The 27,758-nt window shown below is 36.5% G+C and overlaps 1 protein-coding gene across 1 annotated transcript; it reads left to right on the top strand.

Annotated features, from left to right (window-relative positions):
- Window positions 1-2,107: 2,107 nt before the first annotated feature.
- On the top strand, window positions 2,108-23,891 carry LOC106759187 (regulatory-associated protein of TOR 1). Its single transcript, XM_014642226.2, has 23 exons — window positions 2,108-2,452; window positions 3,977-4,079; window positions 6,835-6,917; window positions 7,000-7,158; window positions 8,630-8,746; window positions 8,858-9,015; window positions 9,635-9,789; window positions 9,923-10,067; window positions 10,151-10,229; window positions 10,412-10,513; window positions 11,096-11,179; window positions 11,284-11,394; window positions 18,773-19,126; window positions 19,228-19,414; window positions 20,159-20,761; window positions 20,886-21,215; window positions 21,293-21,407; window positions 21,691-21,815; window positions 21,903-22,048; window positions 22,196-22,297; window positions 22,500-22,585; window positions 22,853-22,937; window positions 23,053-23,891. The coding sequence occupies exons 1-23, from the start codon at window positions 2,108-2,110 to the stop codon at window positions 23,389-23,391; spliced, it is 4,113 nt and encodes a 1,370-aa protein (XP_014497712.1). The 3' UTR covers window positions 23,392-23,891.
- Window positions 23,892-27,758: the final 3,867 nt, after the last annotated feature.

A 27,758-nucleotide genomic window follows, 5' to 3' on the forward strand; every position in this document is an offset into this window, starting at 1 on the left:
TTTGGTAATTAGAGGCACTTAAGAGTGGAAAAGGGGTAGAAATAGTATGGAATGAAAATGTTAGAGGTAGATTTCAACGGTTTCACTCTTTTGCACACACAAAATCATCTCATCTCCATCAAATACTAATGTCAACCCTCTAAAGCATACATGATAAAGATGTCAAGAACGTACACCTTTAAGATGTAGCTTTGTTCGGGCCAATACTCTAGTTGATTATTCATGTGGAAGCATGTCATAAACTCCCCTACGTCGTGGGACGCCTACTCGTAACCATAGATAATGGGGAGAGTTTGGACAAGCTCCACACCCTGATTAGTTACGTCCGTCTTCACACCACAAAAAATGAAACTTGTAACCCTAGATTGAGCAGTCTTATTATCATCTACGTTTACTGTATGGTCAATTCGACCCTCATTCCGCTTGGTTGACTCAAAGATGGACAAAGAAATAGATCTCGACACAAGACGAGACATCATAATCGTATCCTCGATTGCCTCTCCCCGAAGACTCCTTAAACAAAGATAAGTTAACAGTTGACATTATTACCTAAAGAAAAGAATATCGCTCGGTAGGGAGAGAATGTTAAAGAGAATGGTGAAAATGACAAGGAAGGGCCACCCCAATTTATAGCCAACCACCCCCTGCCCTCGAGCGATATCCACTGTTAGATCAAGTGAGATCCCACGGTCCAGACCACGCAACCCTGCACATTTTGTCAAGCACGAATAACGAAATGTTTCATGTCTTTGGTCACCCATATTCACAAATCCCTTCATTAATTATTCCAAGTTTGGGCTTGAGGGGCCTGTGTGACATATGACCACCTAGTTAACGGTTGATTGGGACTTCCTCACATTCTTAGTTAGCTCCTAAAAATCGGACAATCCTTATTGAAGAGTCAGTGACAGATTGGTAAGTCACCTAATGGTTGATCAGGGATGCAAATTAAACACGTTCACATGTAAAATATGTTTATTAGGTATTAGGTCGTGATTAGGTTGATATTAATTGAAAGCCCATTCCAAAACCAATAAATAAAGGTTTAAGGTAAAAAGATAAGTGGTCACATTTATTGTACGGTTGAAAATTAACTTTGACCATCAAATGATCATCTACTAACTTAAACATCAAAATGCCTTTTACATATCATCTTTATGCGATACTATAGAATATTACAATAAAGACTTAAATTGCTACGTTATTTAGAGTTTAATGTTAAAGACCTTTAACATCGACCAATTGTGAAAACAAATACAAATAGTAACATATAATTGTACAATAAGAGGTTTTATCCTATTTTTACACTACAATGAAATTGTTCCATCTTATTGTATTATAGCATACATCACCAAATTCAAACGGCTTTCTCCTCTCCTACTCTATTTGTATTATACATGTATCATCACCAAATTCAAAATATATCAACAATTTAAAGTACAACCTTAATAAAGTAGAAATAATAATAAAATTTTAAAAATAAAATGTCGAAATTAAATACAAACAAACACACACATATATATATATATATATATATATATATTATATTACTTTTTATATCAGCTATAAGTGTTACATTAATTTGTAAAATGCTGATAAATCACACGTATTTTTCCGTGATTCTAATTGTAATGTTCCCACTATCCAATTATTTTTCTATTATCATCATTAGTGACGTTAGGCTTATGTAATAAAATATTACAATATAGTTAACAGTTGTTTTTGGAAATAAAGGGGTCTCAGGCAAATTTTCAATTTATTTTTTTTCCCGTTCCAAAAAATAAAAGTTTATTAAATTCCCCCAATATTTTTTTTCTCGGTTTGGTTTCACAAAATCGCAATTTGTATCACTCGTTTCCGTTTCCCTTCGTGGAGAGACAGTGCCTGCCGCCACTGTTCTATGCGCCCCCTTCTTCTTCATCATCGCCATCATCACCTTCTCTACCATCATCATCAACACCACCGCCACCATAACCATCACTATCATAGTCTTCAACGTCACCATCACCATCTTCATATTCTTCATCCTGCGAAAAGCTAGGGTTCCCTCCGTGTCAAAACCCTCCCCTATTCCATGTACGATCACTGAGGAGGGTTTCTGATTTGGATGGCATTGGGAGATTTGATGGCCTCTCGCTTTTCACAATCCACTGTTCTCGTCGTTCCCAGCCAGAACCACCACGACGATTCCACCGCCTCCTCTTCCTCTTCCTCCGTCGCCGTCGTCACAGCCAGTAACAACACTGAAGATGCCGATTTCGCCAACCGCGGCGACTCTGAAGCCGCCATCGCTAGCAGCAGCGGCAATTACACCGGGAATGGCGCCACCAGCATGGCCTACCTGCCGCAGACTGTGGTCCTCTGCGAGCTCCGCCACGAAGCCTTCGAGGCCGCTGTCCCCGCCGGCCCCGCCGACAGCGGCCTAGTCTCCAAGTGGCGACCCAAGGATAGGGTCAGTTCAATCGCTCTGGAAAGTTTGATTCAGTTGTTGTTTGTTAACCTTGTTTGTATTATATGCATTTTGTTATGTTGAATCGGTGATTTGCTATTTTCATTACATAGATATTGGAAAATTGTGAGTAGTGTGTCGTACTGCGTGACAGAAATTTGGGAAATGTAGAGAAAAAGGGCGTGTAGGTCAATGCAGTGGCAGCATTGGTGACTGTGAATGGATGGCTTGGTTTTACTATGTTTGTGTATGTGATAATGCTGTTCGGGACTTGTCAAGGACGTAAAATGTTTGACCAGTTAAACATTAAGTCTTGTTAAGACGGGTCTAGATCCTCTGAAGTGCAAAAGTGAAATGCTGAGTGAAACTGAACCAATGATTAATGAGAGAATCGAGTGAGTTCTGTGATGTTTGTGGGTTTTGATGCGGCTTCTTTCTTTACTATCCAGAGTGCACCGTGTACTTCAGCGGATCTTGAATTTGATCAATTCAAAATAATGATAACGTTATTGTAGTGGACCTAATTGATACTTGCATTGGGGGAATTTCTTCTATTACTTGTGTGCTTGTTGTTTGATGAATTCTTATTTTGCTAAAGATTTGGCTGTAAAAGTGGATGAATTATTCTGGAATTTGCTTGACTGAATTAGTGATTTCGTAATGGAGGTGGGAAAGATTGTTTACATGTCTTTTTTAGGGGACTTGTGTAAATCCTGGTAGCTTGCATTATGAAGTGGCTTGTTTACATTAAATGAAGGTTGTTAGCTTCTTATATTGGTTGAAATTGCTTTACTCTTGACATAGGTGGATTTTGGTCTAAGTGTACACATGTCAAATTAAGTATATGATTTTTTGTAAGGAGCATTGATTTTAATGCCAACCCTTGTTAAAAATGTGAAATATACAGGTCACTTTTTGCGTAGTCTGATTCTTTCAACTGTAAATTTTGTGTTAGCAGTTTGTCAATGATCTTTAATTATTCCCTTTTGGCAACTAGTGCAATTGCATTTTGTTAAAAAAAAAAGAAGTCAAAGCTTCTTCAACATGAGTAGTTGATTGACAATTAATCTTCTAAAGGTATAGATAGCATGGCAGTTTTGGATATTCTGGCTGTCTGGCATTTGCAATTTTTCAATCTGTCTTATTACAGCTGTGGATGTAACTTTGGAATGAAGATTGAACGAAGGGTTGAGCTCTACTCAATAACGTATAATTTGACGAAGTGTGAATGTTCAAATGTGGTTTACTTTTCTGATAAGTTTTATACTGGTGGTTTGATGCTTTTTTGGGGAGCCCTTTTTTAAAGATAATATTTCTTCCATTTATATAGGATTTCTTGATACCTTTGCAATGGATTTCTGGTGTAAACTATATTGATATTTTAACATTTTTCTTCATAATCAGAATATATTTTTATCGGAGTTTTTGTTTCTTCCTCTAAGATTTTTAAATACTTCTTGAAGATGTTTATATGTTATATCTGTTGTAAGATTTATGCTCCATTTTAACTCTCATTTTGTGGTGCAGATGAAGACAGGATGTGTAGCTCTAGTATTATGTTTGAACATTAGTGTGGACCCACCAGATGTAATAAAGATATCTCCTTGTGCTAGAATGGAGTGCTGGATAGGTCTCTTGTTACCTTTCATCTCATTTTATTTAACTGTTTTCTGTAGTTTGTACTCTCAAGTTGTTTCCTTGATTTGATATATTTTGCATTACTTTTGTTCATTTCATATTTGGAAATAGCATAGGGCTTCTTAATAATATTATATGACTTGTTTTTGTTATCAACTATTTGGTTTTACAAGTTTGTATCTCTGATGCATGTGGTTTTGCATTTTGTTGTAATTTGAGATAATATCTTTAGAATCTTCCTAATTAGAAGAAATAGATACATAATATTTTATTTTATTTTATTTTCTCAAGATTTCCTAGTTTCCCTATTTCTCTTTTTAGGAGAATTAGATTATTATAAATAGAGGGTATCAGAATGTATTTTTCATGATTTGAATAATAAATCAGTGTTATTTTCCACTTGGTATCAGAGCTTGTCTGATCCACTTCCGTTGCCTTTGCTGTCCGCTGACGGCCCCAAAAAATCTCTTCTTCAACCTGTGCCTTTGCGTTTCATTGGGTTGCAATTGCCCCGACTAAGCTTTTAGACTTCTGTCTTTCTCATAACAACTACACAAAGCTATGCTTCCATAATCTGGAATGGGATTCGAACTCGTTCCCTTTCAGACTAGTAGCTGAAACTGGTATTTTAAGTCATGCCCTCATTCTCATTGGCTCCCATGTGCACTGTGTTTCCACCAACAAGCTTGTTCAGACCACTGCCGTCATCGCTGTGCACCGTTGTTCTCTCCGCTGTCCCATGTTCTCTCCGCCATTGACCACCATCGGCCATCGTCTGTCGTCGGCCACCGTCACACTTTCGTTCGATGACCCTGGACCGTCTCCTTGAGAGCGATGACCAACCCCGCCGAAGTCACGATCAGACACCTCCGCACGCGCTGTCATGTGCCTCCTCTCTCCGTTAGATCTCGTGTGCGTGTTTGTCACACACCGCTGTCCCGGTGTCGGAATCACACCGCGTTGCTTCCGTTCGACTCGCCAGGCCTCCTTCTCTCTGTTCTGACCCTTCATAGCTGCCATTGCTACCATTTTTGTTGTCTTCACAGCATCTTCAACTTCTTCCGCATCGCCAGACCTCCTGCTCGTTTCCGCATTCTGGTTTTTGTCACCACCAATGGGTTCTTCATCCCTTTGTTGTGCAAAACTGATTGGTCCATCTTGTCGTCGTCTCCACTGCTTGTGCCGTTGATGCATTGTCGCTGCCGTCACAGTTAGTTGTCATTCTTACCTCTACTGCTATCGCTATTTTCTTCTCCACTCTGAAAGGTGCCATCCAGTTGCACCTGGAAATTGATTTGCTGAAAATTGTGAAGAAGGCCTCCGATACCAAATATGTTGGGGGCCTTGGCCTTCCATTTTCCCTCATTGTCCGTTTCCCGGACGTTCTCGAAAAACCACTCGGAATACCTTCACCATCAATCTGTTCAGAATTTTGAAGACCAAAAACGACCACTCTAGACGCAAATGCGTCAGTTCTTTCTTGGATCGATGGTCACTTTCTTCTTGGGCACAAGTTTAGCCCATACTTCTTGTGATACTATCACATTTGGGAGTAGTCCAGCAATGAACTTTGGACCTCCAACCTGTCTTTGGCCTTTTGATGCCATCTTAAGTCCCAATCTTTGGTGTTTTTTGGTTTCTGCCAATGCTTTGTTATAACAGCTCATCGAGAGTTATTCTTTGAGACCGCCCGCTGAATTGACACTTTCGAAGTTATGGGATTCAGATTTGTCCCTCGTACGTATTGGTTCTCACTATTTCTTCCACCTTCACGTTCTGCTATTCAATCGTGAGGAGGAGAAAGTTCCAGCCGCTGCAGGGTAGTGTAATCCCTACAGGTCTGTTGCTCTTAGCCTCTGTAGGACAGATGTTTCCTGAAGAAGGCTTGTTATTGTTCAGGTTAACTAAGTCCCTTAAGGTTTGTTGGTAATTAGGGTGGTTAAGTCCCTACATGTATGTGGCTGTTAGCTTTTTAGTTCCAGCCGTTGCAGGGTAGTGTAGTCTCTGCAGGTCTGTTACTATTAGCCTCCGCAGGACAGATGTTTCTTGAAAGCTTGTTGCTGTTCATGGTAGTTAATTCCCTTGAAGTTTTGTTGCTGTTCGCCACTATTGATGCAATCCCGTCCTTGCAGTTTGTTGTTGTTTGTTGCTGCAAGTTACCATCCATTTTTTATGGGAATCTCTCTCGTCCATTGTTGTCCAAGTTGAAGTTCGCCTTTGTCCGTTGCTATCCAAGTTGGTTTATTGACTTTATCTTTGATTGAGTTTGTTTATTCCAAGCTTGGTTCATACAATCTTGTATGGTCTAGCTTGAGGGGGAGTGTTGTAATTTGAGATAATATCTTTAGAATCTTCCTAATTAGAGGAAATAGATACATAATCTTTTTTTTATTTTATTTTCTCTAGATTTCCTAGTTTCCCTATTTCTCTTTTTAGGAGAATTAGATTATTACAAATAAAGGGTATTAGAATGTATTTTTCATGATTTGAATAATAAATTAGTGGTATTTTCCAATCATTTATATTTTATGGATGAACTCTTTGATTCATTCTTATCTTCAACTTTTTATCCAGCCAATAATTTTTTGATCCCTAGCCTCATCATTTAGAGTTATTTGCAACCTGTTGATAAAAAATGTAGCTGAATGGGTTGAGTAGAATCCTTGTGATGTATCAAAACTTTGGAGGCTTGCGACCATGATTAAGCTGCAAACAGTTTTTGATGCTTACCTTGTTCAATACCGCAGATCCATTTTCTATGGCACCACAAAAGGCATTGGAGTCAATTGGAAAAACTTTGAGCAGTCAGTATGAAAGATGGCAACCAAAGGTGGGAATGTTTAACTGGCTAAACTTATCCTCATGTTATCTTTGAAATTGTTTTGTAGTTAACCTTTTTGAGATCTTTACAGGCCCGCTATAAATGTCAACTTGACCCGACAGTGGATGAGGTGAAGAAACTTTGTACTACTTGTCGGAGATATGCAAAGTCAGAAAGGGTTTTATTCCATTACAATGGGCATGGGGTCCCAAAACCAACAGCTAATGGTGAAATCTGGGTCTTCAATAAGGTCAATGTTGTATTTTTAGTTCTTGATGCGATGTAGTTACTTGATAAATCAGATATTGTGCTCTTCATCCTAGCAATGTAAACCTAGTTGAAAAAAAGTTGGCGTGCTTGGTTACAAAAATTGCCAGTCAACTTGTTAACTCGTCTGAATTTATTTTCCTACACCACCAAGCCTAGTTAACTCATGTAAGCACAATCATACTTGCTTAAACTAGTGTAAAATCATGAGTTTAGAGTTGATTCAGTAAGATAATTGAACATTAGAAAAAAACCAATAATGACACTGGATTTGTTTGTTTCTAGGTCATGATTTATGCTAAACGCATCTAGGGAACAATTTTATGGTTCACTGGTTCTCTCTTGCAAGTTTCTGCCTGTTTTAGGTGTTGATGTTGTGTTCTATTGCAAGAACAAATCTCTCATGGTGTCTTGCTCAGCTCTGCTCCTTTTTGTGTTTCTGATTCTCCTGGACACTTTGCAATCTCACTTCTGTACCATTTCCTTTCCCTTGTCCAGTTTCATTTATAGGGCTGGTGCAAACTGCAAATTAGTGGCTTGTGTCATTAGGGCTTGATTTTTTACTCCTCTCTTGCTATTTTGGACAATTGGACCTCAGTTTAAGACCAACAACTTTTTTATGTAAAGCATAGGATCTTATATAATCAACTAGAGTAAGGATAAAGGGATAATAATATTGCAAAAGTATAAAAAACTTTAAAAAAGCATGTAATATGATCAACTGATGATAATATTAGAGTAAAAAATATAAAAGCGTTATTTATAACATCATATAATATTGAATTATTATGTTATTTGTAAGTATTTTATTGCTTGAAGTAAAATCTTGCTACTTTGTGAAGCTTTCGGGAGTTTACATAAACTTTGTAGTTTGACTACCTTGTGTGTATAGGTTCTCACCTCTTTAAAAATGTGCCGTTATCAATAGAGAAAATAGTATAAAAGATAAAAATGGGAGAATGGAAAATGAATGATTCTATAAGTATGACAAAGCCATGAATAGAAGCAAAATAGGGTGTCAAAATTATGAGAAGAAAATGGGTAACAAAGCCATTCACTATTTATTCTAGGTATAATGAATATATTCTATTTTACTTATTTTACTTTCATGCCTTCGCTCAGAATTTTTTCAGCAAGTGTAACAAGGGGTATATTAAATAATCATAAAAAAAAGTAAATAAATATAAATGCTATTTATTTTGTACATGAGAAGTGTTCACAATAATCATTATGTTAGAAAAGGCAAAAGTTTTTACTCCTGACCTTACATCAATAATAACTGATAAAAGGTTAAAACTAGACTGGAATTGTATCCTATCGCAGATGCCTGATTAGTTTAACTTTTGCTACTAGATATCATGGTTTCCAATTGAATATAAAGCCCTCAGTTGCAATATTATGATGAGAATAACTACAAGACATTCCTATTCTCATTTTCATCATATGTTATGCAGAGTTATACGCAGTATATCCCATTACCCATCAATGAACTTGATTCTTGGCTGAAGACCCCATCAATTTATGTTTTTGATTGCTCTGCAGCTGGGATGATTGTGAATTCCTTCATTGAGGTATTGACACAAAACCATGTTATTAAATACTTATAAAAAATCCAAATGTATTGCTACTGATTTTGTCTTTTTTGGACTGCCAAATTTGTTACTGGACTTGTTATTGATAAGCTTCATGAGTGGAGTGCTTCCAACTCCACTGTGTCCCAAAGGGATTGCATTCTGCTTGCAGCATGTGAAGCACACGAGACTTTGCCTCAGAGTGCAGAATTCCCTGCTGATGTGTTTACATCATGCCTTACAACGCCTATAAAGATGGCATTGCGATGGTGAAACTTCTCATTAATTCCTACTTAGTTTATCTTGTTTAGAATGTTTAATGTGAAACATTGACGTAGGTTTAGCATACCTTATTATCATCATTATTATTATTATTTTGTAAACATTAGCATTATGCACGAATTTTGAATGCATTGTGCACGGAGTTCTAAATAATGAACATTTTTGTAACATGAATTGTTTTACATTACCCTCCCAATCTTTAATCTGATTATACTTTCCTATATGTGACCCTTAACTACTTTAATCTATAATAGCATTTCATGATGGTGGATTGTATTCATCATAATCCAGAATCATAAATGTCAGTTTTTATGATACAGTTTCTACTTAGGAGTATTATTGTGTTTAACTAATTTATTATCTTTACTGTAACTTTTGCAGCTGGACTTTTTGTTAACTGCAGTAATTATAGAAGAAAACAGCCAGTGATAAAGATGTTTATTTTTACTATGAAATTGATTATATGCCCAATATCTACATCTGCATTACTAACTTAACTGACCTCATTTTCTCTAGCTCCTGAACTTTCAAGTGTTGGTAAGTGATTATTATATATCTCAGCAAACTGACTCTTGATACCTTTTGTGTGATGTAAATTTTCTCTAGGTTTTGTACACGATCATTACTTCGTGAATCACTTGATTATTCACTTATAGACAAGATCCCTGGCCGTCCTAATGACCGAAAGACACTTCTAGGTGAATTGAATTGGATCTTTACAGCAGTAACTGATACGATTGCCTGGAATGTTCTTCCCCATGGTGTGTCTCAACCCTCCTTTCATTTTCACTGACTTACTAAATTGCAACAGTTTCTTTTTAAATTCCTGTTATTTAGCAAGCAATTTTAGTTGGTATCTTTTTATCTTATATTGATAATTATTTTGTCCTGCAGATCTTTTTCAAAGACTGTTCAGACAGGATTTGCTTGTTGCTAGTCTGTTTCGAAATTTTCTACTTGCTGAGCGAATCATGCGATCTGCAAATTGTTCTCCTGTTTCTCACCCAATGTTACCTCCAACCCACCAGCATCATATGTGGTATTGTTGGTGATTATTGTTATGATATTTATTTTGTGTTGCAAAATTTCTTCGACAGTTTATGTTTTTTCTCCACACTTCAGGGATGCATGGGACATGGCTGCTGAGCTGTGCCTCTCTCAACTTCCATCTTTAGTTGAGGATCCTAATGCTGAATTTCAGGTATCTTCAATTCTGGATTTTTTTTTTTGCAATAACTTTGATGTAGAGTTTGTTCTGATATTGAATATTAAATAATAACAATTAGCCAAGGTATTCTGATTTCTCAAGGAATAATTGCAATACGAAGGATTATGTATGAGTTTTGAGCTTACCTGACGAAGTATGTTATTGTTTTCTATCAGCCTAGTACATTTTTCACCGAGCAGTTGACAGCATTTGAGGTATGGCTTGACCATGGTTCTGAACATAAGAAACCACCAGAGCAGTTGCCTATAGTTCTTCAGGTGCGATCTATGTTTCTGTCTTTGCTTCGTTTCAAGCCATTGTGTTGCTTCGTAATACTCTTGTTAGGTAGGTTACATGATTTTTATGAAATCAACAGTCTTTTCCTGTTCCTTATTAACTTTTTGATGGGTAAGTGTTTCTTATTGTCATCCTTATGATAGACATTTGTCCAAATGATGTATTTGTAGTGAGCATCCACTCTCTTAGCAATGGGTCTAGCCATATCTTGCTGTATTGGCAATGGACATTTCTGTTTTGTTCATTCAACATACATTTCTCTAATTGTCCTAAAATGTTTTTCTGAAAGTGTGTTATGGTCAATTCTTGTCTTAATTATTTACTATTCATTTATTAAGGAACTTTCTTGCAATTTGTTTGACTTGGCAATCATCTTCCTATTTCTTGATTCTATATAGGTTCAGAAATTGCACCCTTGGATCATTTGCAAAATGACCTTTCAATCTTTCTTACATGTGACTTGAATTAGTTTTTCCTTTCTTTCACAATAAGTATACTTTATACCTCTGGGAAAATCGATTGCCAGTTGCTTATACCTTTTCCATGCATTGTTCCTGTATCAGGTTTTACTTAGTCAATGCCATCGCTTTCGTGCCTTAGTGCTGCTTGGAAGGTTCCTTGATATGGGGCCATGGGCGGTTGATCTGGTAGTTTTTCTCTAGATTCATTAACTATTGTTCCATTTGTTTTACCTATTTATTTATTTATCTGTAAAGGTTTACGAGAACTTAATACCTTGTTTTTCATGTAGGCATTATCTGTTGGAATATTTCCTTATGTTTTAAAGTTATTACAAACAACAACACCAGAGCTACGTCAGATACTTGTATTCATATGGACAAAGATTCTTGCACTTGACAAGGTAGATTCGGTGGAAAATATATTCTTTAAGTAAATGTCAATTACATGTTGGCTTAGTTTTTTTAGAGAAGTAGTTGTTTATTATGGTAGGCATTGAAAAGTATGTGATTTTTTTTTTTCAATATTATATTCGACTAAACATGTGTTAAATCATGTTGAAATTTTGTCTTGGTCAGTGAAGGTTACTTTTACTGTGGTAGTTATTGCTGTATATTCGCTTGCTTTGCATGGTGCTGGATGTGCCAAGAAAAGTTGAATATGAGAACATTTGAAAAAGATATGGTTTTTTTATCCAAAATTAATCTGAACCAAGCATGCATTAAATCATGTTGAAATTTTGTCTTACTCACTGAAGGCTTTTAATCTAGTATTGCAGTATATACATTAGCTTTGCATGGGGCTGGACCAGCCAAGAAAAGTAGAAAGATTGAGGAAGAAGATAAGGAAAATAGGGAAAGAAGCATTTAACCTTTGTTTTGACTAGAGGAGAGGACAAAGAGGAAGTTTTAAAAATTTTAATTGAGGGAAAACTTTGGAAGATTTTGGTTTCTTGAAGTTCTTTTTGATGAACTTTGCACCCTTTAAACCCTAGTTTTATCTTCTGCAATAAAATTTTCAAATTTAAATGCACGTCTTTCATACTCTTTTTTTTTTTTTCAAACCAAACATGTGTTTGGCCATAATGCTATTAGTCAATCATCCCATATCCTACTTGTTATAACTATAGATAAGGAGCAGATCCTATATAATGAAGAATATATAGATTATATATATATATATATATATATATATATATAATTAGGGAACATTACTATATATTTCTATTAGAATAATCATATCTGTGTATCATCATTAAGCCTAGGCAGGGTGTCATCTGTTAGATCATTTATTAGTTGTACATAGTTCTGCACCTAGGAGTCTAGTGCAGTCCCTTACTATTCCATGTATCCTTGTATTTTCATTATAAATAGAAGACAAGGAGATGGATCTCTTAAGCCCTTTAGAAATATATTTTTTGTTCTAATCTTAAGTTGGTATTGAAGCGGGTCCATACTGCTCTAATTTCTATCTCGTAGCATCTGTCCGGTGTCGTTTGTTGTTATCTGCGGTTGTCCAGTCCCTATTTGCAGCTGTCCACGACCATTTGAAGCTATTCAACACTCAGCCACTGTTCTTTACTGTTCCGGTGCTGTCCACCGTTGTCCGCCACCGCCCATCGTCAGTTTTGTCTGCCGACCAACCCCGTTGGTGCCGGGGTCTAGTTCTCCTCCATGCGCTGCCACATGCACCATCTTTGTGTGCTGCGAACAGGCACATTTTTTTCAGCTCCATTGTTCAAAAATTTGGGCTAAAACAGAGTGAAGCAGATCATTCAGTCTTTTACTGTCATACCTCTCTTGGAAAATGTGTTTACTTAATAGTATATGTTGATGATATAGTTATCACAGGAAATGATACTGCTGGAATATGTCAACTCAAGAAGTATTTGTGTAGACACTTTCAAACCAAGGATCTTGGAAGCCTCAAATACTTCTTAGGCATTGAAGTAGCTCAGTCAAAAGATGGATATGTAATGCTTTTGATATTTTACAAGAAACAAACATGATTGATTGTAGACCGATAGACAGTCCTATGGACCCAAATCAAAAAAATTGACGACAAAAGGTTAGTTATTCCTCGATCTGGAGAGATATATGAGGTTGGTTGGAAAATTGATTTATCTCACTATTACAAGGCCAAATCTATCTTTTGCAGTTCGAGTGGTTAGTCAGTTAATGCAAGCTCCATGTGTTGGCCATTGGTATGCTATCATTCGCATTCTAAGGTACATAAAAAAGGCTCCCAGGCTAGGATTGTTATATGAAGATAAAGAAGCCTTCAAATCTTTAGATACTATGATGCAGATTGGGCAGGTTCACCTATTGACAGATGATCTACTACTAGATATTGTGTTTTCGTTGGAGGAAACATTATATCATAAAAAAGTAAGAAATAAAATGTAGTGGCTCGATTAACTGCTGAAGCTGAATATAGGGCAATGGTGTCACTAACATGTGAACTTATATGTGTAAAACAATTCCTTCAAGAGCTTAGCTTCCGTGACATCCAAACTATGAAGATGTATTGCGATAAAAATGTCTTCGAGCTCCATATCAACATTTAGAACAAATTTTCATATCTTTTTCTAACAATATTGTTAGTATTGAAAAGATAGATGAGTTTAACTATTCAACTTAGGATTCCAAAATTTGGTTATGATTAACTAGGTTGGCCAACAAATCCTATCTTACTACAATTCCTGAATTTGTTCCTGTAGAACAGTGTAAACAATGGATAAATCCATGCTCAACTATGTAGCGTTATTACATCTATAATTCACACTTCGCTTAAACCTATTTTTTTTGTCCCCATGATTTGTACTTCTATTTGAAGTGAGGATTGTGCTTCCCTTTATAGCAATGACACTCTGCCCATACAAAGTGTGCAAAGAGCGCCCTATGTTTATGTTGCAACTTCATTTTAGCGAGCTCCTTCCCCCATATGCATATTTAAAGAATGAATTTTAGAATCACAATGTTTATGACCTTAGGCTTGTATGGTTTGGCACAAGAGTATTTTGCTATACATGATTTGATTTTGGGATCATGATAAACCCTACTATGACTTCTACATCATTTCCATTTCCCCATGTCTTTTAAAATAAACATACAGACATACTTCACAATGGATATTGTTAGATATATTAGATTATTAGATATCTTAAATAGATATTTTATCTTTATCTTTTATCTTTAGTTATTTCATTATTATTTTTTATTTGTATTTTGGGCTTAGTCCATATTTTCCTTATTATAAATATAATATCCTATGTGGATTTTTCTACACAAGGGAGATTAATTATATTGAATAGACATAATAGTGATAAGTGTTGGAAGCTACATGGGGAACCACATTGTTCAACCAATATTGCCCATGCATCTAATGTTGAGCCACCTTTTGCTCCTACACTACCAATTGGTCTATCTTGTATGTCTTTTGACAACATATGAAGACTTAATTGAATGGTGTGAGACACCTCAATCTACTAGTAACAATATTTTGGTCGCATATTGGTAATTAATCTGCTTGTCCTTAGCAATCTCAAGTATTTGGGTCATTGACACTAGTGTACTAGTGTAAATGTTCATATATATGATAACCGTTTTTTTTTTCTTATCCTTTACAACTATGGCAAATTTTCCTTTTATAACTACTAGCGATGGTTCACAAACACAAGCTTGCAGCATGGGTAATTTCCAACCCCTCTCATCCATTGCTTACATTATTCTTTATGTTCCTAAATTCCCTTTTAGTTTAGTTTCACTTAAATTGAATCCCATGACATCATCTTCACTTTCACTAAAATTAATGTTACCTTGTGGGACCAAATATTTGGCTTGATGATTGGCGTTAGATATACCAGTCATGTCATTTAAGAAAACATATTTGTCAGTTGTTTCATGATAGTCCCATTAAACAAGATTCGTCTCATTCTTTTAGTTCATCGTGATCATGGTTATCAAACTCTCGAGTTAACTCGTTAACTCTCGAACGGGTTTACATTCCCAACATGGCTTTCGAGTTAACTCAGAAGTAAATTTGTTTTTTGTGTAAACTTGGTAGAATTGACTGTGAAATCAGTAGGATCGTGTAGAATCGCTAGTTTAGAGCGATTCTGCGAGATTGAAAGGAGAAAAAATTAAGAAAAACGAGGTTGTTTGGGTTTAGGGTTTCATGACCTGATTGTCATTATCTCTCGTGCCCTTTTGCCTCTCTCCCTGGCCATCGCTATTCGCGCTCCATCTATGCTCTGTTCGTGATTGTCGTCATGTCTGTTTCGCTATCGCCTACCGTCACGCTTGCCGTCGCACCTACCGTCACGCTCACCCACACATACTGGTCTCGCCTCCTTTCCATTGTGTCACTCACTGTTGAGTGAAGTTAATTTTTTTTTTTTTTTACAAAGTCATGAGCTAAGCATTGTTTTGGTTTGTAATAGGTAAAACCTTTGCCACTGTTTAAGTTCTTTTTTTATTATATATTTAATGAAATGCATCAAAATTAATGACAATAATCCAAGTATTTATGTTTTACAATATTTATTTTTATGAACAATATATCTATAAATTTTATTTATTTAAAGTTATATAACTTTGTAGACTTATTTATTTGAATTAAGATATTATTTATGTAATTATTTTCTCATCTGAAGTAAACTCATAAACTCTTATGAGACTCTCACGAGTTTACGAAAACTCTTGAGTTTGATAACCTTGTATCGTTGTTCCTTTTGGTTCTAAATATCTTATTGCTTTTACTGATTATTATTATAAATGTACCTTTGTTTGATTGATGAGGAAGAGTTGGTCAAAAGTGTTTTTCATTTTTGAAATTTTTTAGCGAAATCAAAGCAGAGTTTGACATGTCCATGTGGTCTTTATGGTGAAATGTCCATGAATATCTATCTGACCAATTCCAATAGTTCATGGCATCCAATGGTATTACTCTGCATTAAACTGTATCCTCATACTCGACAAAGTCATGTAGCTGAACTCTAAAACAAACTTCTCATTGAAACTACTTGAACACTTCATGGTCATCTTCCTCATTGTTTTTGGGGGACTATCTTTACAACATTTTAACTCATCAATTGAATGATATCATTTGTACCTAATGATTGGATACCACTTTGTACTTATTTTTCATTCTCTTTTATATAATGTTCCATCTCATATTTTTGGAACCACATGTTATTGTAAATAACATAAAAATTGATTGATATAAACCATGGTTTTCAAACCCACCGGTTGATTCCCTAGCAAACTCATTTTTGGGTAGACTTAGGGTGGACTCTGAGTAGACTTGGTTGATTCGTAAAGCGAGTTTGAGAACGAGTCACCAAGTTCGTAGAAGCCACGAAATGACAACAAAACTTGTCCTTTGTTTTCGGATTTTAAACCCCAATGACCCAAAATCCCAAATTGAAAGTCTAAATGAATTCAGAGATCTAGAAGCCCAAGTCGTAGAGTGATTAACCTTAATTGAAGAATAAAGTGAAGATCAAAGGTGCCAACCTCTATTTGTGCATTTCACCTCCTCTTCTTGTAGCTTCATCACCTTCTGACATTGTTGCACCGTCGCCTAACCAGCTTCAGTTGCGTCACATTCCTCTGAGTCGATCAAAGGTAAAACACCTCTATTTTTGTATTTTGCCAACTCCTATTGCAGCTTCACCACCATCCTTACGTCGTTTTGCCTCCACCTAACCATCTCCAATTGCGTTTCAGTCTTCCAGTGAAGATTGAAGGTGAAAATGCATCTATTTTTGCATTTTGCCAACTTCTGTTGCAGTTTCACCACCGTCCATATGTTGTTCCGTTGCCACCTAACCATCTCCAGTCGTGTGCAGTCCTTTGGCGAGTGCCTGGTTCAATTTGCCAGTGCCGACTTTCGCTTCCCCTTCTTTGGTTTGAGTGGGCTCGTTCACTCTCTTGTAGCCTTTTCTTTCTCTCTCCACGCAATGTCATATACATATTATATACATATATTTGTTTCCTGATTAAAATTGTTTTTATTGTTTTTTTTGCGTGTTATTTGTTATACACTCTTAAAGTATAACCTAATGGCAAATTTGATTGCTACAAAGATTTCTTGCTTGCCAAAGAATACACAAAAATCTACGTGCAAGATTATATTAGCACTTTTATTGTTGCAAAAATGACATATATGAGACATTTTTTTTTTTAATTCAAATATTTACCATTGGACTATGTCTCAGCTTGACATCAAGAATACATTTTTGCATGGTGATCTTGATAGCTACATGAGAAACATTTTGGATTTGTTGCTCAAGGGGAGTGATATGGCTTAAAGTAATCATCCCATGCACGGTTTGGGCAGTTTTGAATTATCATCCAAAATTTGGAATGACATAGTGATGTTGATCATTCAATGTTTTATTGTCATTCTCCCTAAGGATGTATATATCTCTCATGGACAACATTGTTATCATAGGTAGTGGTGATAATAAGGGTATTGTCCAACCAAAACGATATATTAAAAGTTTCATTCAAAAGATCTTGCCTTGGTCTAGAGGTTGTATAGTCCAAGGATGGTTTCATCACATAACAAAAAGAATATGCTGCATACGTTCTGGAAGAAACAGGGATGTTAAATGCTAAGCTTATGGACATATCAATGGATCTGAGTGTCAAACTTGTACCTGATTAGGGTGAACCGTATTTTGATCTTGGGAGATACAAGTTAGCTGGTAAGCTATTTTGTTGTAACTTGTCCTAACATTGCCTTTGAAGTGAGTGTAGTAAATTAATTTTTCAACTCTCCTAGTCAAGATGGTTGGGATGTAGTCATATGAATCTTGAAGTATATTAAGAATGTTCCTGACAAAGGCCTCATTTGTGAAGACAAAAGTTGTTGGATATTATGATCCTAACTTGGTAGGGGGTCACCATGTGATAGACACTCTACTTCAAGATATTGTGTTCTTGTTGGAGGCAATTTAATATCTCATGGAAAAGTAAGAAATGAAATGTTGTGGCAAGATGAAGTGTAGAAGCATAATACAAGATAATGACATTAGTCATTTATGAGCTCATATAGCTAAAAAAACTCAGCTTGAATTTGGAGAAGATTCCCAAATGCACCTTATATGTGTCAACTAGGCACCATTACACAATGCTTCTAATCTTGTTTTTCATGAGAGGACCAAATTCATTGAAGTAAATTGTCATTTCAAAATAGAATAACTGGAGTGTGAAAATATCACCCCTAAATTTTTTCAGCTTTAGTGAACAGTAGGCTAGCATATTCACCAAGTGTTTAAGAGGACCAAAGATTGATCAAAATTGCATCAAGCCATGCACATGTGACTTATAAGCTCCAATTCGAGGGAGAATGTTATAAGTATAGAATAAGAAATAGATTCTCTCTCTCTCTCTCTCTCTCTATATATATATATATATATGTATGTATATATATATATATGTATGTATGTATGTATGTATGTATGTATATATATATGTATGTATGCATACTATCAACAGTGTCTTTATTTATTCCCATATATCCTTATAAGGGGAGTGTTATAATTGTAAAACTAAAGTGTATATCCTATCATTCTTTATTGGAGGATATTGAATCTGTTTCTTTTGAATTGATTCCTTTTTCTCACTATGAATGAAGCATCCTTGTTGTCTTAGAAACAAACAGTTTCAGCTCAATAAACTCCATTAACATAGTTGTGAATATTCTGCTTTTTGCTGACCTTATTGAATGTCTGCTGTGTCTGATATGACTTTGTTCCATTTTCTGTGTTGTAGTCATGTCAGGTTGATCTAGTGAAGGATGGTGGTCATATCTATTTCATTAAGTTTCTTGATAGCATGGAAGCATATCCAGAGCAAAGGGCAATGGCTGCTTTTGTTTTGGCTGTGATTGTGGACGGTCATAGACGGGGCCAAGAAGCTTGTATGGAAGCTGGTTTGATTCATGTCTGCTTAAAGCACCTTCAGGGTTCATGTCCTAATGATTCACAAACTGAACCCCTTTTCCTTCAGTGGCTTTGCCTGTGTCTGGGGAAATTGTGGGAAGACTTCTCAGAGGCACAAACAATTGGTTTACAGGAAGATGCAACTACTATATTTGCTCCTCTATTGTCTGAACCCCAGCCAGAGGTTTATGCCCTACTTATTGGTTCTATTTCCAGTTGCCAGATGATTATAATTTTTGATGAATTAATCACATAAATTTAGTCATGCAATTTATTGTTTTACAGGTTAGGGCATCTGCTGTTTTTGCACTGGGTACCCTTCTTGATGTGGGATTTGATACATGTAGAAGTGTTGGTGGCGATGAAGAATGTGACGATGATGAAAAGTTTAGGGCTGAAGTTAGTATAGTTAAGAGTATGTTAGGTGTTGCTTCAGATGGGAGTCCATTGGTGAGGGCAGAGGTAGCAGTAGGTAGGTGATTAAGCATCTGATGCTATATTTTGTTTTGAATTTGTGAATACATTTAATTTTCTTGTGATTAGATTGGTAGAGATCAGACAGGAGGTTGTTGTTTTTAATCAACAAGCCTTAAAACAAAGTAACTTAGAGAAAGATGACAAGCCTTAAAACAAAGTAACTGTTACTGGTGAATAAGAAAGAAAGTANCTGCAGAAAAAGTAACCAAACTTGCATCNANAAACATCTTTTTATTTGTGTTTTTAATTGTAGCTTCTAATTTTATTGCAATGCTGTTAATCGGTCTGTAGTCTAAGACAACTTAATGTTGTCAATGGAGTATGGGAGGGCTGGTATACTTTAGAGTGAGATGGATCTAAGGCATGTTGCTGACTTTTTTTTGTGAATACATTTAATTTTCTTGTGATTAGATTGGTAGAGATCAGACAGGAGGTTGTTGTTTTTAATCAACAAGCCTTAAAACAAAGTAACTTAGAGAAAGATGACAAGCCTTAAAACAAAGTAACTGTTACTGGTGAATAAGAAAGAAAGTANCTGCAGAAAAAGTAACCAAACTTGCATCNANAAACATCTTTTTATTTGTGTTTTTAATTGTAGCTTCTAATTTTATTGCAATGCTGTTAATCGGTCTGTAGTCTAAGACAACTTAATGTTGTCAATGGAGTATGGGAGGGCTGGTATACTTTAGAGTGAGATGGATCTAAGGCATGTTGCTGACTTTTTTTTTTCAACTGTCAGCTTTAGCACGATTTGCTTTTGGCCACAACAAGCACCTGAAGTCTATTGCTGCTGCATATTGGAAGCCCCAACCTAATTCTTTGATTAATTCCTTACCTTCATTGGCTAATATAAAAGGTTCAGTTGGTGGATATCCTAAACAGAACCAACATATACCTCATGGAAGTATTGTTTCCCCTCAAATTGGTCCTATCAGGGTTGGAAGTGACAATTCTCCAGTGGTTCGAGATGGACGGGTCTCTTCTAGCAGTCCTCTTACTAGTTCGGGAATCATGCATGGGTCCCCATTGTCTGATGATTCATCTCATCATTCTGATTCAGGAATTCTAAATGATGGTTTCAGCAATGGAGTGGTTAACCACACTGGACCAAAGCCCTTGGACAATGCATTGTATTCACAATGTGTACTTGCTATGTGTACTTTAGCCAAAGATCCATCTCCACGCATTGCAAATCTTGGTCGTCGAGTACTGTCTATCATAGGTATTGAACAAGTGGTTGCAAAACCATTGAAGTCTAGTGGTGTTCGAACTGCTGAATCTACAGCTTCTCCAGCTCTTGCTGGACTGGCTCGATCCTCATCTTGGTTTGATATGAATGGAGGTAGATCTCTTTTTCAGTTTTACTTAATGGTTGATCCTGCTGGATAATAGCTTCCAAAGCAGTTTCATTAAGTTTATCTACAATTTTATTTGTTATAATGCCTGCTGCATTGTTGCTCTGGCAGGACACTTACCACTGACCTTCAGAACTCCTCCGGTCAGTCCTCCTCGCCCAAGTTATATAACTGGAATGCGTAGAGTCTGTTCATTGGAGTTTAGGCCCCACCTAATGAATTCTCCGGACTCTGGATTGGCTGATCCACTTTTAGGTTCTGGTGGAGCTTCTGGAACTTCAGATAGAAGCTTTCTTCCACAGTCAACTATTTATAGTTGGAGTTGTGGGCACTTTTCCAAACCACTATTAACTGCTGCAGATGATAGTGAAGAAGTATCGGCCAGAAGAGAGGAGAAGGAAAAGCTTGCACTGGAGCACATAGCAAAATGCCAGCACTCTGGTTTGCATTTCTCTTTTTATTTTTATTAAGCGTGTTGCTTACAGATGTATGGCTGACATTTTATTTTCTCGTTGCAGATGTTAGCAGGCTGACAAATCCAATTGCTAAGTGGGACATCAAGGGTACACAAACAGCATTGCTGCAACCTTTCTCCCCTATAGTAATAGCTGCTGATGAGAATGAACGTATCAGGTATGTGAAGCTAATCCATAACTTTATAACTTAAACTGGGACTGTAATGAAGCTGGCAATAGATTTTTTAGTTTCGGTAATGTTAGGAAAATTGTTTACAGGCCTATAAAAATCATCTGTGGTGAATTGCTAGAAGTAATATATTTCCAATCGTGACTGACTGACATTTATTAATTATGAGGACTTGACAACTGAATGACAATTACCTAGCATAATTTATACACAATAGGAATTCTGACTTTTAACCTGGTTAGAGTATAATGATCTTTGGAGTTCTCTGCAGGGTATGGAACCATGAGGAGGCAGCACTGCTTAACAGTTTTGATAATCATGATTTTCCTGACAAAGGGATTTCTAAGCTCTGCCTTGTAAATGAGCTTGATGACAGTTTGCTCCTTGCTGCTTCATGTACTTTTCTCGCCTGTTTAATATTATTATACATTTCTTTCTCTACTTATCAGCACTTTAATCTTATTGGTGAATCATATGGTGCAGCTGATGGAAACATACGGATTTGGAAAGATTATACTTTGAAGGGTAAACAAAAACTTGTCACTGCATTCTCTTCAATTCATGGTCATAAACCTGGTGTGAGGAGTCTCAATGCAGTTGTTGATTGGCAACAACAATGTGGTTATCTGGTAAGATTATTTTTTTAATCATTCTCGGAAGTGTTGGAAATATTCCTCTTCCTCAATGTGCTAAAATTGAATGTCTAATTATTTCCTCGTATTGTGAAGCTAATGATTTTCTTATGCTGTTCTATGTTACATTTTTACATTTAACAGTATGCATCGGGTGAGATATCATCTACTTTGTTATGGGATGTTGATAAAGAGCAGCTTGTTAATACTATACCTTCATCATCAGATTGCAGTGTCTCAGCGTTGGTAAGCTTCAGCTATGCAAGAATGCTTTGTCAGTAATTTTTCTTGATATATATTAAACCTAACCGATATTTATTCCCCATATTGATGATATTCACGAATCATCAATCATGACTGCCCCCTTTTAGTATTATTTTACTCGATCTTTAACCACTTAACAAAGCAATTATCGTTTGATTTTTACACATTTTGTCATGTGGTTCAGGCTGCATCTCAAGTTCACGGGGGACATTTTGCGGCTGGTTTTGTTGATGGTTCTGTCAGACTTTATGATGTCAGAATACCTGAAATGTAAGCACCTCAGATGAATTTCTTCCATCATGATGCAAATAATAGCATGGTGCTTTGTTAACTTTCATTGATGTGATTAAATCCAGCATAATTGTTGTTTATCACCTACATGTTTTGATATGGTCATCCATGCATCTAATAATGAATTTATGCTTTAATATCCTCAATCAATACTCGTTTCTTAAGTTTTATCGTAAGTATAAACCTTTTAAGGTCCAATTTAGAAGTCTCTCTCTGTAATCACTAATGGCAATAAATGCTTCTTAGGCTCGTCTGTGAATTAAGACCTCATACGCAAAGAGTGGAAAAAGTTGTGGGGATTGGCTTTCAACCTGGATTAGACCAAGGAAAGGTAAAAAGAGCATCTTCATAGTTTGATATGTTTTTTCTTGAGTTGTCATTCTTAAATTTGTGCATTTGAATTGAAGTTGATTAATCGATTATGTCAAACTGTTGGTTTTCTTCAGATTATCAGTGCTTCTCAGGCTGGGGACATCCAATTTCTTGATATAAGAAATGTTAGGAGCACCTATCTTACTATCGAAGCTCATAGGGGATCACTCACAGCATTAGCTGTACATAGACATGCTCCAATTATTGCTAGTGGTTCAGCGAAACAACTCATTAAAGTTTTTAGTCTGGAGGGTGATCAACTAGGCACCATTCGTTACTATCCTACACTAATGGCCCAAAAAATAGGTTCTGTAAGTTGTCTCAATTTCCATCCATACCAGGTGTTACTTGCTGCTGGTGCTGCAGATGCATGCGTTTGTATCTATGCTGACGACAACACTCAAGCAAGATGAATCTGCATTTTTTTCCCATGATTTCATCGGTTGTCTCCAGCTCAGAAGAGTGCATCAACATCACTCAGGAACGCCACGCATATTTCTTGCAGTTGGGTAATCCTGTCATGATGCTTTAATCCCTCTCCGCTGTGAATACATCTGAAAATATTGGTAGGGGTATATTCTGCTGATAGTGTATCCAAGATATTCATTAGCCTCCATGGTTAGAGGGTTGCACTCGACTGGAAGAAAATCATGCTTATTGATTGGAGGCTTCGGCAAATAATGTCAATCGTCGTAAATGTGTGTAAATATCATTTTCTCCATAATTATTTTCTATTCCTGTTTTGCGTGCTATTCCCACCTTTTGTAAATTTTTTTGTCAGATTACATAAGCTAGTTTGCTGACAAATGTGGTCCCTGGAAATGGGGCATCTCACTCATGATTATTGTAGTTTCCGTTGAATTGGGGGACCCTTGTTTTTAACCAACGTGTAATTAAATTCAAGTTTGTCCAAGTGTGCAATTTCTTTTCTCAACCTAAATCTTTATACCATGACGACAATAACTAGAATTTTCAGTAGGCTTATTCCACTGATTTTGGTACCTTGTGATACTTTCTCGTTGGCTGTGGAATTTTCGACATCTAAAGTTTCTAATAAAATAAAAATGACCCGATCAAAACAAATAAGGAAAGTCGTGTGATTTGATAGGAGGCAGTTTCTTCTTCCACGTGCCATATGTTTCCTCCTCTACTTACATGCTTTCTTTTTGTGTTGTGTAATTCAGAAGTTAAAAATAGTCTTTAGATCATGCAATCTAAAGGTTTTTTGGATTATATAATTCAGCTTTTATTTCACTTTTGAATTATACAATTCAGAAGTCATTTTAACCACTAAAAAATAGATTTTAGATTGTTGAATCTGTAAGTTAAAAATAATTCAGATTATATAATTTTTTAACAATTTCAAATTTATTTTTTCTCCTCCAAAAATTTTTATTTTGAATTATACAAGTAAAAATTAACTCTGAAAAAAAATAAGAAAAAATAACTTTCTAATTTTACAATCTAAATTACATAATTCAAAAATATTATTTTAAAATAAAGAATTCTCAATTGTACAATCTAAAAATCACCTCTTTTACTTTGGATTTTACAATTTTAAAGCAATTTGTTATTTGACTTCAAAATCGTAAAATTAAGGACAATCGAAATGAATTTGGGACAGTGCAGAAAGAAGCTCCCTTGACGGGATATTTTACAAGGGCGTATGTTGTCAACAATTAAGGACATTGAACACGTTTCTAAAATTAGGTACCTTTATAGTGGTCAGCGATCAATCGATGAACGAACGAGAACCACTACCAAATCTTTTATATTACGTCAAGTAATGTTCAAAGTCTGTCGTCTTATAAAATAGGAAGAGTCACTTGTATCAATTTAGAACTTGTACAAGCTGCAAACAATACTCTTTTCACTTACGAGCCCCAACCATACCAGGTCCCATTGTCCCAGACAAGTTGGATGACGAACCACTGCTGATCATCTTAAACTTTCCATTTGTCTCCGAAAACATCCAAATCTTCAAATAACCTGTAAGATGGAACAAAAGTCTTTTGTCCTGTTGCACTCTCTGGAGTTCCACCTATACCAACTCTGTCAGGTAATAAATTATTGTGTAGCACGGGCCTTACCCCCGGAGCAGAAGAATAAGATACTGTTGTATTGGCTTGTGTTGAAATCACATTTGCAGCAGGCAGGTGATTTTGATAGTTGACATATCCAGGTGTAGCTGCCCATGGCGGGGTAGGATATCTTGAAGGGTATTGAAGATGTTGATTCTGAAATTGTTGCTGTGGCTGAGGTTGATGGCCATCCACGGTTTGAGGCTGATGCTGTAGCTGGGGTTGAGGATGGCACTGTGAACGGGGTTCGGGTGTTTGGTACTGTGGCTGATAACTGTAGTGATTGCGGTTCACTAGGGGTTGCAAATGTTGTTGATGAGGGCTATATTGAAGATGATGTTAAGGTTGTTGAAATACATGTTGGGGTTGTGACAGGGTTTGTGGTTGCAATTGCTCCTGTTGGGCGGGTTGATGATGGTGTTGTTGGGCTTCATAATGTGTATGTCGAGAGGAGGGTGGGGATGGGGTTTGAGATTGGCATTGATACGTTTGTTCTTGAGGCAGGGTTTGAAATTTTGACTTAGATTGATTCTGAGCCCAAGGGACAACGTAACTGTTGTACGGCAAATTTCCCAGATATGTTTGGGAAGCATGAGAAAGCCCTTCTGTTGTGGACTGAACAGGAATCTGATGCACGCCTTGGCTAGAGGCTGATGGTGCGTATGTTGTCTGCAATGATGGCGACATGGACAAAGTGATACTCAGTAAATCAATAATCTCCTGATCCTTTGCAGTACTAACAGAGGCAGATGGGTTAGAAAGAACTAATGCCTTTGATGGGACAGAGGTTGAGGAGTTTGGAAGATGTGGAGTTTTGCTGTTAGTGTTAACTGACACTGAATTTTCGCTGGAACCAGTTGTAGCATCTTTTGCAGTCGTTGGCTGTGCCTTAGAATGCCTGAAATAGTAGTAAAGAGTTCGCATTGAATAAAAAATTACTGACACAGAACAGTTTCGTTACCCATGACCTGCAATACATGTTGATATTCTATGATAAAAAATTAGTTAAAGGAAGGAATAAAATAACATGAGTGGAAGTATAAAACGAAAATAAATGCTTAATACAACGATTTTGACTTATCAAACAGAGGGTTGATAATTCACTTACCATGTTATACATGAAAGACCTAAATCGACATTCTAAACTAGTTTATTTTTTAGACAAAGTTATATACAAGAAAGACTGAAGAAAAACGTGCTTCAATAACCGAGCCACAAAATATTGAACATGTTATCAGTTCTAACTGACCTCCGAAGTAGCTGTGTACAAATTCATCTTCCTCATCATCACTCTCTGGCTCCTAGTATCAGAAAACACTATGCCTGGATAGGTAGCTTTAGGTGATGAAGAAGACTTTGCAGGGCTGGAGCAACTAATATTGGATTGACCTAACCTACATTGAGCTTCATTTGGCACAGTGTTGGAACTTGCCCCTTGAATTGGGAACGGAGTACCAGAAGCAATTGCATCATGCCTTGCAAGCAAACTGAGTAATATCATTTAATTCCAGGCCTTGTCCAAGAAGCTCCTCGTCTCTACGAGAAAGCCAAGACGATAACAAAAGATTGTTCCACATATATGTGGACAGACTTCACAAAGTAACAAGCAAGTACAAGAGAGTATGTGCCAGAACAAAAAGCCGTGTAAAACCCAGCAGAAAAAAAGAAGAGAAAGTTTGTGAAGTGACAGATACGCATAGTTCACAAGGTCAGAAACATCTTCTTCACTCTCTTTCTTTTTGTTTTCTCATTCTTTTTGGCTTTTCTTTTTCATCCCACTCGTTTTGCGTCATTTGGTGGCGAATTCTGGTGGTACCATTACAATTTCAAGCTTCAAAGTCGAGTCTTTAATCGGAATGTGCACTCATTATGCGATTATCAGTCATGGACACTTCTTTTATGAGTGGTGTGCATGAAAGAATGAATTCTTCTGCTTCAAGATTCACGTTTATTGTGTTTGATCATGAATTGAAAATGCTGTAAAAGGTGTTAAATGGGAACGTTTCCTTCTTTTTTACGTCCAAGCAAGTCTTTTTGGTTTGTCTTGGATCACTGTTTCATCCCTGCAAGTGTGAATATATGAGTTGATGTTTCTGATACTTTGCATTACTGTGGAGATAGGTATTGTTCAAACAAGAGGAAATGGCATCTTCGAGCAACACCTCGCCGGATTGGCTAAAGATTTCCGGCGAGATGGATGAGCAAACTTTGAACGAGGAGTTAGAAGATCTATTAGGGTACTACAAAAGTTTCATGAAGGATAAAATAGAGGTCAACGTGAGTACGCAATGGCTTGGGGCAAGAACGGACAGGGATAGGTTCATCTCTTTCCTATTACAAGAAAGCAGTCTGCCTCTTTCAGAGCTGGTGCACGTAACTTTCGATCGACTGATAGTGGAAGTCGCTAATGGTAATGTCATACTGGCAGAGCCACTGACCTACGATTTTGTCAGGAATACAATATTACATGAGGGAAGCAGAGTCAGCTATGGCATCCAGCCTCATGAAGATGCCAATATATGGGAAGACATCACCCCATTAAATCTTTGGTGTTNGGAGGTAAGGTTCGGCTTGCATATGTTGTCTAAAACTCTGCATTTTTGTAATGTTATTATTTGATTACTCAAATCTTGTTGTTCTTGCCTTATCAAAGGGTAGAAGGTCTTTTTTTTATATTTATTTTATTATGCAGACTAATG

The sequence above is a fragment of the Vigna radiata genome, chromosome 4 (genome assembly GCF_000741045.1).
Source record: "Vigna radiata var. radiata cultivar VC1973A chromosome 4, Vradiata_ver6, whole genome shotgun sequence".
Classification (NCBI taxonomy): Eukaryota; Viridiplantae; Streptophyta; class Magnoliopsida; order Fabales; family Fabaceae; genus Vigna; species Vigna radiata.

Excerpts from the sequence above, each read along its gene's own strand:
- LOC106759187 (XM_014642226.2), top strand. The coding sequence starts at position 2,108 with ATGGCATTGGGAGATTTGATGGCCTCTCGCTTTTCACAATCCACTGTT. Across the intron at positions 4,080-6,834 it reads TAGAATGGAGTGCTGGATAG|ATCCATTTTCTATGGCACCA; the intron begins GTCTCTTGTTAC and ends TCAATACCGCAG. Across the intron at positions 22,586-22,852 it reads GATGTCAGAATACCTGAAAT|GCTCGTCTGTGAATTAAGAC; the intron begins GTAAGCACCTCA and ends AATGCTTCTTAG.